The sequence below is a fragment of the Strix aluco genome, chromosome 1 (assembly GCF_031877795.1).
Source record: "Strix aluco isolate bStrAlu1 chromosome 1, bStrAlu1.hap1, whole genome shotgun sequence".
Lineage (NCBI taxonomy): Eukaryota > Metazoa > Chordata > Aves > Strigiformes > Strigidae > Strix > Strix aluco.
In genome coordinates, this window is record NC_133931.1 from 111,209,509 (window position 1) to 111,224,184 (window position 14,676).

Genomic DNA, 14,676 nt, shown 5'->3' on the forward strand with positions numbered 1-14,676 from the left:
TTTCATTTCTCTGTATTGAAGATGTATACTAGCATACATTAATGTATTTTAAGCAACTGTCACAACACTTCCAAAAAGCAGACAGCTAAGAAGAACAGGACAAGTACAAATAAAAAACATTTCCCTCCTAGCACTCTTCCAGACTTTAGGAAATCATCTGAAAAACAGTTTACTAATATCTCATAGATTTCTTTCAAAAACATTTGTCTAGCCTTCCCTTGAACCAAATCAAGCACTTTTCACCCACAACTTTCTTCACCAAGGAGTGCCAGAGTCTTGTGTCCATTCCACGGAGAATCACAGTCTTTGCCCTGAATTTGGCTTCTCATATCTTTTGATGGACCCTGATTCTCTTACAGGCCATTTACTTTCTATTACACTTGCACTCCTAAATTCACACGGCTACAACCTCCTCAGCCACTACAGTTCAAAGCCTAGCATTTACTTATGAATGTGTCTTCACTGACAGTTTTAAATCATGGCCTTATACCACAGGCTGTGATGCATAACAGTGATCACAGTTAATCTGCAAGATATTTTTTTTGCTTTGGCTTTAAATGCAGGTTTCTTGTTTCCCCTTATAGCAACCATCCTCCAACATCAACTGAGAGTGGATGGGACATACTGGCAAGTTCTTTGCCATTGATATTAGTCACTAAGACATTTAGAGGACATGACCCAGAAAACATTCTATTTGTATTCTTTTCTTTGGCTGGTACTTCATGTGTGATTGATAAGATATATTTATTCCCAGAACACAGTGATCAGCTACTGCAGCACACTCTGTCTGGATGAGTACATTTCATTATTAAACAAATTTTCTTTTATTTACAAAGGAAAAAAATGAAAAGAATAAATCCTTAACCAAAGATACTTGTGGAGTTACAACCACAAAGCACATAAACTGGAAAGAAGTTCTGTAGCATGTCCCAAAACACACCAGAGGAAATTAATCCAATCCAGCTATTGGCAGCTACAAACAAAAAAGACTTGAAGAGAAAGTGTGAGTGACTGTATCTGAATAGCAACAAATAGAAGTTTGTACTATAAACCTCCAGTGTACAAAAGCATTTAACTGCATTTCCAGTTTTTGGAGAAAGCTAGTCCCACCAAAAAAGTGAAACAACTTTCTCCTACACAAATATTCTGAAGACTATCTTTGCCTTCAATAAAGTACTTTTTAAGCAAAAAAGGTAACACTCTTGCTTGAGAGTTCAGAAAGTAGAACTGATGCAATTTGTCTCCTACTGCTTTCCAGGCACGTTCCCCTCTTAAATCTATAAAGTACCACAAACCTTACTGAATGTAATAGGGTTCTGTACTAGCATTTTCTTAGACTGCAAAAACTCTTTCTTACCATCTGCGACACATCCAACAGCTGATTCTTGACCAGGGCCACCACCAGTAATGGGCTGTTCCTGAAATGTCATATCCTCTCCACCACTTTCCATTTCTATTTCATTTGTAGAAGCTTAAAGAGAGGCAAAGAAGTTATCAAAATTGATATGATGTTCATTCTACTACTTAGGCATTAGTAGTTGCCGTCACCATTTGACCTTTTGGCTAAAGAGAACGTATTTAACAATATGATAAGAGTTAGGACAAATCAGGTCAATGAGGTTAGAGAGACTATATAGTACTCCTTAAAGGTTAAGAGCCTTTTTCTCATTAACACTGAACCTGTTTTATACGTTTCAGACAGTGAAAAATGTCCGTAAAGCAATTATATACACCTATTTATGTGTAAATTAAATTTATACATAGTCACAGAATTTTGCATTACCTGAACAATACAAAAAAGTCTCTTCTCAAATTCCAGTCTGCTAACCAAAACAGAACTTGTAGCTTCAAATTTTTATACAAATACTACAATGGCTTATGGCATAGATACGAGGTTCCATCTACTATCAGCACTTGGAACACTGATTTTCAACGTACGTGTTCAACAACATGAAAAACTAAATTTTGCCACTTTCAAACTAGGATACCTCGATCTGTGAGTTCCTCCTATTAAATATGGAATTTGCAAGGAAAAGGGGGCTACTGAGCACTTCCTTGGCTGACAGTATCAGTATAGAGCACAGAAACAGGAAATAGGTTTTTTTTTTCCTCTCGTGTAAAAGGTTTTTCAGTTAAGAAAATTCATTAAAATGCACTAGACAAAGTATGAGCAGGAAAAACAAAGTATATAGTAAGCATTAACTCAAAAGGAACTGATCCTCCATGGATGTTAGCACACACAAAAAAAAAAGTCAAATGAATATTGCTTTCTGTTCAAGAAAATCTCTTTAAAGTTCAAAAAGCCAGGAACTACGAGGTGATGCTACTTTTAGCACCTAAAAACTGCTCTCAGACTCTGCCAACTTTAAAGTGATATTTTAACTTTGAGAAATTTAGATTGGCTCCAAATCTGATTTTAATGTACAAAAGTGCTCTCCTGAGTATAAAACACTGCATGACTGTACTGATGTAATAGCTTCAGATTACTCCTAGTAGTTGAGATGACAGTCCTGTTCTTCCTTGGGGAGAAAAGTATGTTTCTACTAGCTAGAAATCCTAACAGAAGTATTATAGTCTTTCAAATAAACCTGTTACTTAGTCAAAAGGGTTTTCAGTAGAGACTGGGAGTTTTTCCAGTGTAAGTTCTGGATATTACTTGGACATCTTCCTAAATGTTCTAAATACACTGCCTGAGAGTCCAACAGCCTCTACTAACCTTTCAGAATTGAAGTGATCTTCAAAGGTTGAAGTCGTCACTTTTTCTAACTCAAGGTGCGTATTCACTGACAGACAACTTCTGCTCACTTACATACATTTACCTACTGTCACTGCCCTTCCTCCAGGATCATCTTTTTTGTCATTTCTTTACTGCTCAGAAAAAGGTGTACACTTATGTGTATAGGCTAAGATCAAAGAGAATTACTTGTTTACACAAAATATCAGCCTGAACGCACAAAAATTAAGAGTTTTGTTGTAGTTCAACACTTCCCCTTTCCAGTAAAAAAATATCAGGTTTTCAAAAACACAGATACTTACCCAACTGAGCTAGCAATTTCTTTTAACAGAAGATCAATGCACAAGTATTGCTGTTTAAGCATCAAAAATGCACATGGCAGTGGTAGTGACTGCAGTTAATCTGTTAAGATTTTACCTTGCTTCCAAATTTAACAACTGTACTTCTCTTCAGAAATTCAGCCTGCATGAGAGTAGGTGCTATCCAACAGAGCATGTAGTTATGAGTTCATTACACAGGTCCTGTGGATGATCCACCAGACTCAGATCAACAGACGCAAGCTCTCGCTGTGCTTCCTTACTGTTACCAAGTCATTTTAAAAAACATACTTTTACACTTTTCTGCAACTTCCCTTTCCACCTTTTACTTGATTTGTCCATTTAGACAAGAATCTCCCAGAAACAAGATGACAAATCATATATTGTTTTGAAAAACGACACCTGATTAAAAGCTGTTTAGTTAAATATACCTGTCCCTTGAACATAGTCCAGCTTCCACTGCTGTGTCCTACCTGGACATAGTGAGGAGAAAGAGCACTATGAGATTGACAAGTAGCAAGAGGGAAACAGGAAAAATAGATGTTTCGAGGAACATCTACCAGAAGGTGGTTTATGCCTGGTAGTTAGGCACAAATGAATAAAACAGGCTGTCAAATAAATACATTTATGAACTGTTCCACATCCAAAAAAATTGTAAGTTTGTAGCTACAGGTTGGGAAGCTGGAGCTGGAAAGTTGAGAGCCATAATTAAGGTGGTTATTTCTCCACATTTCTAATACAGAATATCCTGAAGCCAGAAAGCATATTGAGAAGATGGCTTGCCCATGGATTGCTTGAGAAGTGGCTGCTAAAAAAAGCAATGGATGAACTCCACAGAGTAGAATATGAGTGGCTGGTTTACAAAAGACTTAGTGAGACAGATACAGATATTTTGTATTTGATGTTAGCATTTTGGAAATACAAAGATTACATTTGATTACCTGTTATACTGTCAGGTTCAGGGATGAGTTCAGAAGTGTCCATTACATCACATGACTGAGTCTGATCCCCTTCTCCTTGTTTACAAAGAGTGCAGATGTAGTCTTTCAACTGAGACTCCAATTCACTACCTGGAGATCTGTCACATTCTATGTGAATCCACCTGGCGAGATTAATTAGTCTATTAATTTTAGACTATGATTTTAATAATAAATATATAAAGTATCCTAGTAAAAATCAATTTTAAAATAGCAGGTTTCCATTCCTATGTGGAAATAAAAAAAAAAAAGCTTTCTTATGGAGAATTTTAGACAAATAAGCATGATACATCAGCATGTCAAGCACTGAACAAATTTAAACATGAAGACCTAAACTGTCACTGAAGCCAACTGGACACCACAACACATATAGCAATACCAAGACACTGCACAGCAAGACACAATAGCATTGAATATGAAATATAGTCTACATTCTTGAAAAGTTCCCAATAGTGCTTTTTTTTTTTTTAATCACTGGCATAAAAAAACACATAAAAATAAACAGAGAACATGTACTTGAAAATTAAAAAAAACCCCAGAAGACTGTAAACAACAGTCTTCAAAAGTTAGGACAATGACTCTTCTAGTCTGCTTACTTACAAAATAGATGCAATAAGAAGCAGCAGCAGCACATACTTCTCTGTACACCTCAGGTAACTACCAATTAAGACTTATTTGCTAAGATTAAAATAAGACTTCCTACTATTGTTCACTGTATTTAGGTATGAAGGATCAAGATGTTGCACAACAAGATACTATAGCATTGTACATCAAATATAGTCTACACCCTTCACAGAAACACATCAATGTCATACAGCTCACCACAAACGTTATGCATTTTAGTACAATTTAACAAAAATTGGGATTCTTACCTTTTGCACATGTGACAATGCAACATATCTTTCTGGAAGTCTTGGAGGCACAGTTTTTCACAGAAAGGACAAGATAAGTTGTCTTGCTGTTGGTAACAACTGTCACATACCAAACAATTATGGTGCCACTGACAACTTGTTCGTGTGCCACACTCAGCACATACTCTACAGTTCTAGAGATCACAAGAATTTAGTTGTTAATTATGATGTTTCACAATGTGATAGAACTGCCATTAACTGACATTTTCCTGTTTTGAATTAAATTAAATAAAGTTTCTGTCCTTGATAAAACTAATAAATTATCCAGGATCTGATAACAGAGCATGAAGAACCTGTGCAACAGCAAGAAGAGTCCCCTTGCACTACTCCATGGTTTGACAGGAGTATTTCTTATGAAACCAAACTTTTCATTCCTAATCTCAGTCATCTTGTGACTGCCACAAACTATGAAATTACATACATCTCATATACAGGGAATTCCCTTGTCATGCTGAGATCGTATTTTTATTATTACTTACACTTACTCACAAAGTTAATGAATGATAAAACAACAAATTCATCCTGCCCTCCTCAAATGCAAAGGAACCCCTGAGCTGCAAAACGGCCGTTTTCGTATGCAAGTACTTGAATATAAAGAGTCTTCAAGTATAGATTACATATACTACTGCGTAGGCTTCAGTTTACATTAGATCATGAAAGCAGCTGTCATTAAGTGAAGGTTATCCACTCCACGTGGATCCTAGGCTTCTCTTTTCCCCTATGAGGGTTGATTTACTGTGCTACATAAGCTGCTTCAGCCACTGCACTGACAGCAACCTTCACAAGAGCAGCTTGCTGTAGAGCCACATGATTACATACAAGTGGGATTCTTTCAGAAATTACAAGTTACGTTACACGGCAACATCAGTCCACAATACACCTAGAAAAGCCTAATGTGGCTAACAAAATTTGAGCCCCTATAATGACATGGTATTCTTCTGAAACCTTTAACTTACTTTACATTTCCAACCATTTGTTGGTACAGCGTCCATAACTGGCTGTAGACAGAAAGTATGGTAGCCTTTGTCGCATGTATCGCACACCAGCATCTTGTTGTCTTCCCCAGAATGTCTAAGAAGATTAACAAGTGGTTAAAAAAACCCCTATTTAAACAAGCCATAACAAAAAATCTATTTAATGAAAAGTCTAAACAGGAAGACACATAGCTGAGCCCCTGAAAATATATAAATACCACTTACAAATAGCTCCAAAGATAATGCCCCCAAGTTCACATTTAAGTATGGATGAAGACCACTATGCTTACTTTAACAAGTGCTGAGCCTGTGCAATCATTCCAAATTCTAGAAATAGGCCCACTTTCATCTACATATGTGTAGGCAGATTTAATGGCCTTTCTGCACTAAAATCAATTCAAAATCTGAAATATGTACTTTTATTTCCTTCTGAAAAGAACACACAATTGTACTTGTTCCTACAAATAGTCTGACTGTGTTTTTTCCAAAGAAAAAAACAAGCCATCACCTCTGACTACCAGAGCTCCTACAGTGTCAACAAATATGACTGCAAAAGCAAAACAAACATTAAAGTAAGAAATTTCAATTTTCCTGCAATCATATAGTACAGAGCTCCACCACCAATTTCAGTGATAAAATCTGCAGAGAGTAAGTCAAATAGTTTGGTAGTATCTCAAGGCACTGTGTTCTGCCTTAGTTTAAATAAATTAATTCAATAAATAACTATGCGACAAGTTTTACCTTGATAAAGCTTCACAGTATATGGCATCACACATATTAGATACTACTTGATTACCTGGGAGACCTGGTATTTTAAAAAACAACAAATGCTCTCATGGAGATATGCTTAAAATGCTATTCTTCAACACTGGCATAAAACTGCCATACTGCATAAAGGAATAGGTGTGGAAACATCACATTTTATTCTACTTTTCCACTAGAGAGAAGGTTTGTTAGCAAATACTGTAATTATCCAGCACAACATTTTTAGGAATACTTTTTAGAATGCGCTTCATTATTGTAACTTCATTGCTGACATTTGCTATGAGCTGTGTGCCATCAGGGAATAATCTTCTTTAAAGCAGGTGAATCTGAATGCTAGCAAATACCAAGTGTTCTGCTTTGAAAACAGCAAAGCACTGACTGATCAGGTACATGTGGCAGTAGTGAGGTGGCTTTTTTCCTTCATATTGTCACAGCTGATCTAACTAAAGCTGAACAAAACTCTTATTTCTTTTGTAGTAAGCCCTTTAAAAAAAACCCCAAAAAACCAAGAACCAAGCAAAAGAACCCTGCAGTGCCCATCAGATTAAGTTACATGAGCATAAACCTACAAGCTGCCAGAGTTTTCTAAGTGAACCTTCACAGTATTGCAACAATTATGTTTCATTGTCTCAGTATTTGTCTGGTGTAAATTCAATCATGGTCACTCATGTCACTTTTTTTCTTTGCTCAACTAAGCCACGTTTTTGTTTTCATAATGACTCATTAACTGCCTCTGAAGGATATTACGAAATAGAAGAGAGGGCCTAATGCAGGGGACCTACCCAGCATATGGTACACGCACAGCTGAAATGTCAGCTGAGTAGGAGCACAGGTTCCCAGACTGGCGGGAAATAAAGCCAATTTATTAATTTGGTAAATTTGAGAAAAATCTTCCTGTACAAAGTGAGGAAGAAGTCAGAAGGTTTTGCTGCTCTCCAGAACCTGCCAAGATAATGGTAACTCCAGGGGTATAATGCGCAGGAGTTCCAGCTCAGCTCTGAAGAAAATTCCCAACGCAAGGGTTTGTTCAGCTACTTAATATAGTATCGTAATAGATATACCTGGGTGAATAATCTACACTTTTGGGAAAAAATAACAGTTAATAAAATAGATGTTTTTAAAATCACAGCACATAAATCTCACACCATCCTGCTCCATGTCCTTTAAAGTCTCACTTACTTGCAGTTCTGGCACACTTTGCAATCAGGACACTGCCAACCTGCTCTTTTTAAAGGTGTAACTTGTATGTCCAGGCACATCCCATGGTAGTGCTGGCCACAGGTAGTACAAAAAAGTTGATCTAAGAGGTCTCCAGGGCTGTCGCACACTGCACAATTTGCTTCTTCCTTTGCTACAAAGAAGTAATTTTTTCAATTATTATTTAATTTAAAATTATGAACAATTCAATGAACCCAATGAAGCAAAGAAATTTCTTAGTAGTTCTTATGCATACAAACTTGATCATTCCTATGTAATTAATATACTTAACAGCCACTCCTTTAATTTGGTTTTCTGATATACTTAACTAATCTAGTAACAAAAGTACATTCATTTTAAACCTTATAAAGTCTAACCAAGAGACACAGTTTTAGTCTCCTCAAGATAAAACTGAGAGCTTTAAGACCAACTCTTCTTTGGAACAAGTATAAAATAAAGCTCTTAATAGATCTAGACCTATTATTTAGCTGAAGTGTTTGCAATATGGTTGCTCTAACTTCAGTTAGGGCAAGTAAGCAAGCCTATCGATTTGAACTAAAACCTGACACAGCCAAGCCTTATGAGTAAACCCCTTCCACATTCTGTCGTTAAAAAAAAAAGAAGAAATACTAACCTTGCTGTGCACCACTGTCAGTCTTTAAAAACAGAAGAGTACCAACTTGAATCTTTCTCATACCTGAACATACATGAATTGTTGGGTACGTGAACTGGGAAAATAGGTCTAAACAAATGCACTCTTAAGCTGATCCTACCACAGAGCAGTTATCATAAAACCTGGTACTAACTGAGTCATTTGAATACTGTGTACTCACATCTTTCAGGAGCCTGATCAATATGGTCTGGACAAAGGAGGGACAAATTACTGAAATCCTGAAATGTGCCTGCTCCAGCAGCACAGGGGTAATGGTACATCTGGGTACATTTCTCTTCACAGCATTTGATAGTGGCTCCAAGGTGCTTACAATATGCACATCGCTGAAAAACAAACATAATAAATCATTCAAAAACTAATATTCTTGTAATTTTTCAGCCAGATCTGTTCCCCGGCCTCATTTAACACCTTGGCCAGTCGAAGGGAGTGAATACTGAGGAGAAGGCAACTAGTGAACTGGGTCTTTCAGTGGCACTCCCAGATCATTCCAACATAAAATGAAACCCACTCTAAATGAACTCTGATGACCAAGATTCTTCTTGTCACAGAAAAGCATTTTTCTTCTATGCTATCAAACTTGAGCTATGCCTTCAGTAAAGAGGCTTGGAGACTTAAGAGTCATAAAGGCAGACCATGCTATGCTGTCAATAGGGCATGACTAAAAATGACATAGCTCTGTAAGTTGTAATGGCAAACTGTAGACACTGTTATCAGAAATGCAAATGAAAATGAAATATCACATTCTACTGAAAATCTTACTGACATTATACAATTCTCTCTGCGATGATAATGCATTTCATAAACTAGCCTTTCTTCTCATCTCTCCTTTCAAGGCTATACAAATATCACCAAACTTCCAGAAGTCATAAATAAGCATGATTATTATTAGAGTCCATAGTCACATTTGTAAAGAAATAATTTCTCAGAAAGAACTACCAATAACTCCAGTTCTCTAGCCAAGAGGGAATAGATTCCATCAGTCTGCTTGTAAAATATCACCCACACCTTTCTGATTCAGTTAATCAGTCCTCTTTCTTTCTTGGATTCATTACAGTCCCTGAAGCACTGTAACATGCTTTTGCACTTTTTCACCAAGGCAACAACACTTTTTAAGGCTAGAGCACAGCACCGTAAGATCTGGAGTAAACTGAAGAAAAACCAGGTCAGTGTCTCACAGGAAGGCATATGTAACATACAGCAACAACTGAGCTCGGGGACACTTGTTTTTCATAATAAATATATAATACTAACACTGGCATTTTTGATTACTAGCTCAGGTGTCAAATAACATCCAAATATGAACCAAATAAAAGAATAAACCAAATCAAAGAAAAGTTACATACTGCATCTGCTTAACTCTTAGAATATAGACAATATTTATTACCATAATTCTTCTGTTTCAAAGCCTGGCATGAAATTAGGCATGAAATAGTGCTACTACAAGTCCAAAGATATCAAAACCAGCCCATACGAAAATACAAATCCCAAAGCTGCCTGTGTTAACAGCTACTCTGATCTTCTTAAAACCAGATGAAATTAACAGCTTCAGAAAAGTATCTGCCTGCACCACCACAACTCATGGACAAGAAAAAAGTACTAGTTTATGCTAAACACAACTGCAGTGTAAAAACATAAAATGCTTTGGCACAGAAATTAAAGCAGGTCACTAAGGATAGCAACTGCCATGTTTCTGTGCTACAATGCTTAGTCTAGTCTTCAGATCTGCAAGACATCTCACTTCTACCCATGTCTCTAACACCTACTAACTGTACAGAAAAGATCTATTCTGTCACTTTACTAGCCGAAACGCAGAGAGGAGGGGGGACAAGGTAAGCAAACAATAACACAGGGTTCCTGGAGCAGGTCAAGAAGGTAGCAGTAGCAATTACATTTAAGGTCAGCCAACAAAACCAAAGTCATGCAAGAAAATTGTTTTAGGAAACAATATATTTGGTAAACACTCATTGAGGATGCTGTAAAAGGTAAATCCTGAACTTAGATTATGAAATCATGAAAATATAGCCCAAAGCCTCCAAACTTCATGAGCTGCAGCTCTACATTAAACAGCATACAACCCACCACACTACTCTGTACTTGACACTCCTATAGCCTATTGAGATGGCCCCAGTTTTAACTAAGGCCCAACTCTTACAGGCCACACACTTTTCAAACATATTACTTGGTAAGAAACAGTAGGAATGGGAACCTGGGAGGAGCTAAGTTCCAAAACATGTCCCTCAAGAAAGTATTAACACTTTGCTGGATCCCATAATTAACCCTTAAATCAGGAAAGAAAAATATGAAAGAACACTCAAAGAATCCAGCATTTACTAAAAGCTGGGAATAATGGGTTAAATAGTAATATAAATGGCATTTTTAAACATCACATCTGTTTTTCAAAACTACCAATCAACTATGGTATGTAACAAATGTAAAATCAGACTATATCTTTTCCCAAATGCTATATGAGTAAATTATGAAATTATTAGAAATGAGAAACTACAGGATTACTGCAAAGCCTTGAAAAATATTGATGTTGATTTAAGGAACCATGTAAAGATGCTGGAAGAAAAATGGAAGCCCAAATTACATTTAATTGAACCCTTCAAACCCATCTGCTAAACTGCACTGGCAATGAAAAGCATTTGGCAGCTAAGTAAAACACACACTTTAAAAACAATGTGGTATATATCATCTGAAGCAAATAAAAAGCACAGAATATCAACATTTCCTGAATTTATAAGAGAGATAAAGCAGTCTGAAGAAACAAATGCCCAAAGGGATTTTTCTGGCAACAGCTGTTGAAGAGAAGAGTCACTTTTCCAGCAGCAGAAGCCAACACTTCTCTGAAACCAGGCCACATACTATGACCCCTGAAGAACAAGTATGCAGCTATTATGGCTAACTAACTGTCATGAAGAAAGTAAGGTTATGAACAGTGAAGTATATTAATTTTTTAAAAAATTCAAAGCTCTGTAACTCAGTAACAGATACTACATTACTACTCTATTGCTAAAATATGGCATCAGGACAGTAGAAGGTGAAAGGAAGGAATAAATCACATTGCCAGTGAAATGCAAGTGTCTTTACCACACTATATGAGGACAGAGACAGTACAGAGTCCTCAGTTTCATTAGCATGAGCACAAAATAAGGTGCTATGTGAAAGGGGTGGAAGATGAATCCAAGTATTCAAAGGGTAGGTATAGGAAAATAGCAAGCTGTCAAAGCAAGCCAAACACTGTTTTGTTCATGCATCAAATAATTTTACAGTCCTGTTCTACAGAGAAAACTTTGTAAGGTGTCAGAAAGCTACAGAGATAGTTCATTACTTATTCATAGTACATTCAATAAAATAAATGTCACTAAAGCAGAGTCAGCAGACTATTTTCCTACCCACAAAGTCCTTCACTGGTTACCGACTGTTTCCTTCAGGAAGCTCCTAGTGCACTTGCCCATGGCAAGAAAGCTCTGGTCCACACAGCTTGGTGTCATTGGCAAACTCGTTGAGGGTTCAACTCAATCCCACCGTCCATGTCACCCACAAAGATGTTAAACAGCGCCGGTCCCAACACCGACCCCTGAGAAATGCCCCTCATCACTGCTCTCCACTTGGACATCGAGCCGTTGATCGCAACAGTTTGAGTGCGACCATCCAGCCAATTCCTTATCCACCGAGTGGTCCATCTGTCAAATCCATGTCTCTCCAATTTAGAGACAAGGATGTCACACGGGACAGTGTCAAATGCTTTGCACAAGTCCAGGCAGATGACGTCAGTTGCTCTTCCCTTACCCACCAGCACTGTAACCCCATCATAGAAGGCCATCAAATTCATCAGGCATGATTTGCCCTTACTGAAGCCATGTTGGCTGTCACCTGTCACCTCCTTATGTCCCATGTGCCCCAGCACAGCTTCCAGAAAGATTCACTCCGTGATCTTGCCAGGCACAGAGGTGAGACTGACTGGCCTGTAGTTCCCCGGGTCTTCTTTTCTTCCCTTTTTAAAAATGGGGGTTATGTTACCCCTGTTTCAGGCAGTGGGAACTTCACCAGACTGCCACGACTTGTCAAATATGATGGCCAGTGGATTAGCCACTTCATCTGCCAGTTGCCTCAGGACCCATGGATGCATCTCATCAGGTCCCATGGACTTGTGCAGCTTCAGGTTCCTTAGATAGTCTCAAACCTGATCTTCTTCTATGGAGGCATGTTCTTCATTCTCCCAGTCCCTGCCTTTGACTTCTGTGTCTTGGGTGGTCTGGCTGGAGCACTTGCCAGTGAAGACTGAGGCAAAAAAGTCATTGAGTACCTCAGCCTTCTCCATATCGCAGGAAACTAGGTGTCCCTTTTCCTTCCAGAAAGAGCCCACATTTTCCCTAGCTTTCCTTTTTCCCTAGTTTTCCTTTTATGATTTATTTAAAACTGTCCACACCTCCTTCTACTTGGTCTTTTTCACCTTTTTCTTTTACATTTGATCTTTTTCATACAGACAGAAAAGGATCTCATTTTTAAAAGCAAATAGCTATGCGCTCTTTCAAATTTCATGTTAAAACTCCCTTTATTCACTAATCCCATTGGATCAGACATGACACTGTTACACAAATACACCAAATGAGGAAGCACTAAGTGAATTAACAGAAAACACAGGAAAACCTCATCAATCACCTCCTCTCTTTTCTAGTTATATGGGAGTACACCCTCCATGCCCTTAGAATTACTTTACAGCACTACTGTCTCAGCAACTGGACAAGTAACAACCCTTAGGAGGCAGACATTAAAGAAAGGCTAAAGTATGGATTTTGAATAAATACTTAGTTGTGACCTGATTAGTGCAGTAAAGTTAGATGTTAATATTAGGTACTGCAAAATGTTTTTAAAGCAAAATGACAAAAGGTTTTCACTGATTATGAACTTACTTAGCTTTAAAAAGGTCAGCTGACAAAACCTATGATAATAAGCAATTTTAATTTTATGGTAGTGTACCCAAAAATGCACACAAACCATCTGTCCTTAATTAAACAATTTAATGTATTGTTTGTAAGAACAAATTTCAGAGTGTTTAACTACTGCAAACTGCTATCATACAAACCTGTAACTAAGGAGAACTGCACCTTAACAGCCTGTCATTAATGAGACCACAACGAAATTTTAGTATAAAGAGTGATTAATGAAATACGTTCTTTGGCAGTTCTGATAATCTTCATTGATTACTCCATCATCTAGAAAAAGCTTTATACTGCTTATAAACATGCCCTGGTTTCAGCTGGGATAGAGTTAATTTTCTTCCTAGTAGCTGGTACAGTGCTGTGTTTTGGATTTAGTGTGAGGGTAATGCTGATAACACACTGATGTTTCAGTTGTTGCTAAGTAGCGCTTATCCGAAGTTAAGGAGTTTTCAGTTTCCCATGCTCTGCCAGCGAGCAGGTGCACAAGAAGCTGGGAGGGGACACAGCCAGGATCGCTGACCAGAACTAGCCAACGGGATATTCCATACCACAGAACGTCACGATCAGTACAGAAACCAGGGGGGGGGAGTTGGCTGGGAGGGGCGGATCACTGCTCAGGCATCGGTGAGTGGGTGGTGAGCAACTGCATTGTGTATCACTTGTCTTCTCTTGGGGTTTATTTCTCTTTGTTAAATTTCTTTTCATTACAATTATTAGTATTAGTATTTTATTTATTGTTAAAAGTAAAACACAACAGTATTGTTATTTTATTTTTGTTATTAAACTGTTTTTAACCCACAGGTTTAACCTTTTTTTTTTTTGACTCTCCTCCCCATCCCACTGGAAGGGGGGGAGGAGCGAGCAAACTGCTGCGTGAAGCTCAGCTGCTGGCCAGGGTTAAACAACACAAGACACTAAACACCATTAGCACCTCTAATGTCAAATAGACTGGTTTAAGTACCACAAAGCATTTAAGAGCACAATGCAGTAAGATGGCACCTAAAAAGAATTAATGGCTTTCAATGAGCTACTGATTACAAAAGGTACTAAATAATGCTCATTTCCAGGAGTACTGGAAATTACCTCCTAATTTCTTAATTTTGTATTAATTATGTATCAAATGCAAAAATCACTTAAACTTATGACAAGCAAGTCAGAGACCAGTTATAAAATAACAGAAGT

The 14,676-nt window shown here is 37.6% G+C and overlaps 1 protein-coding gene across 14 annotated transcripts in view; it reads right to left on the reverse strand.

Moving 5' to 3' along the window:
* KMT2C (lysine methyltransferase 2C) overlaps positions 1-14,676 on the reverse strand; it is a 201,040-nt gene that overhangs the window by 85,463 nt on the left and 100,901 nt on the right. For all 14 annotated transcript variants that reach the window (XM_074831339.1, XM_074831228.1, XM_074831239.1 and 11 more), the window contains 6 exons: positions 8,709-8,871; positions 7,858-8,029; positions 5,896-6,010; positions 4,901-5,073; positions 3,993-4,153; positions 1,358-1,471 (listed from right to left, as the gene is read on the reverse strand). In XM_074831339.1, the coding sequence (XP_074687440.1) occupies positions 1,358-1,471; positions 3,993-4,153; positions 4,901-5,073; positions 5,896-6,010; positions 7,858-8,029; positions 8,709-8,871 (898 nt within the window). The remainder of the gene's footprint in view (positions 1-1,357; positions 1,472-3,992; positions 4,154-4,900; positions 5,074-5,895; positions 6,011-7,857; positions 8,030-8,708; positions 8,872-14,676) is intronic.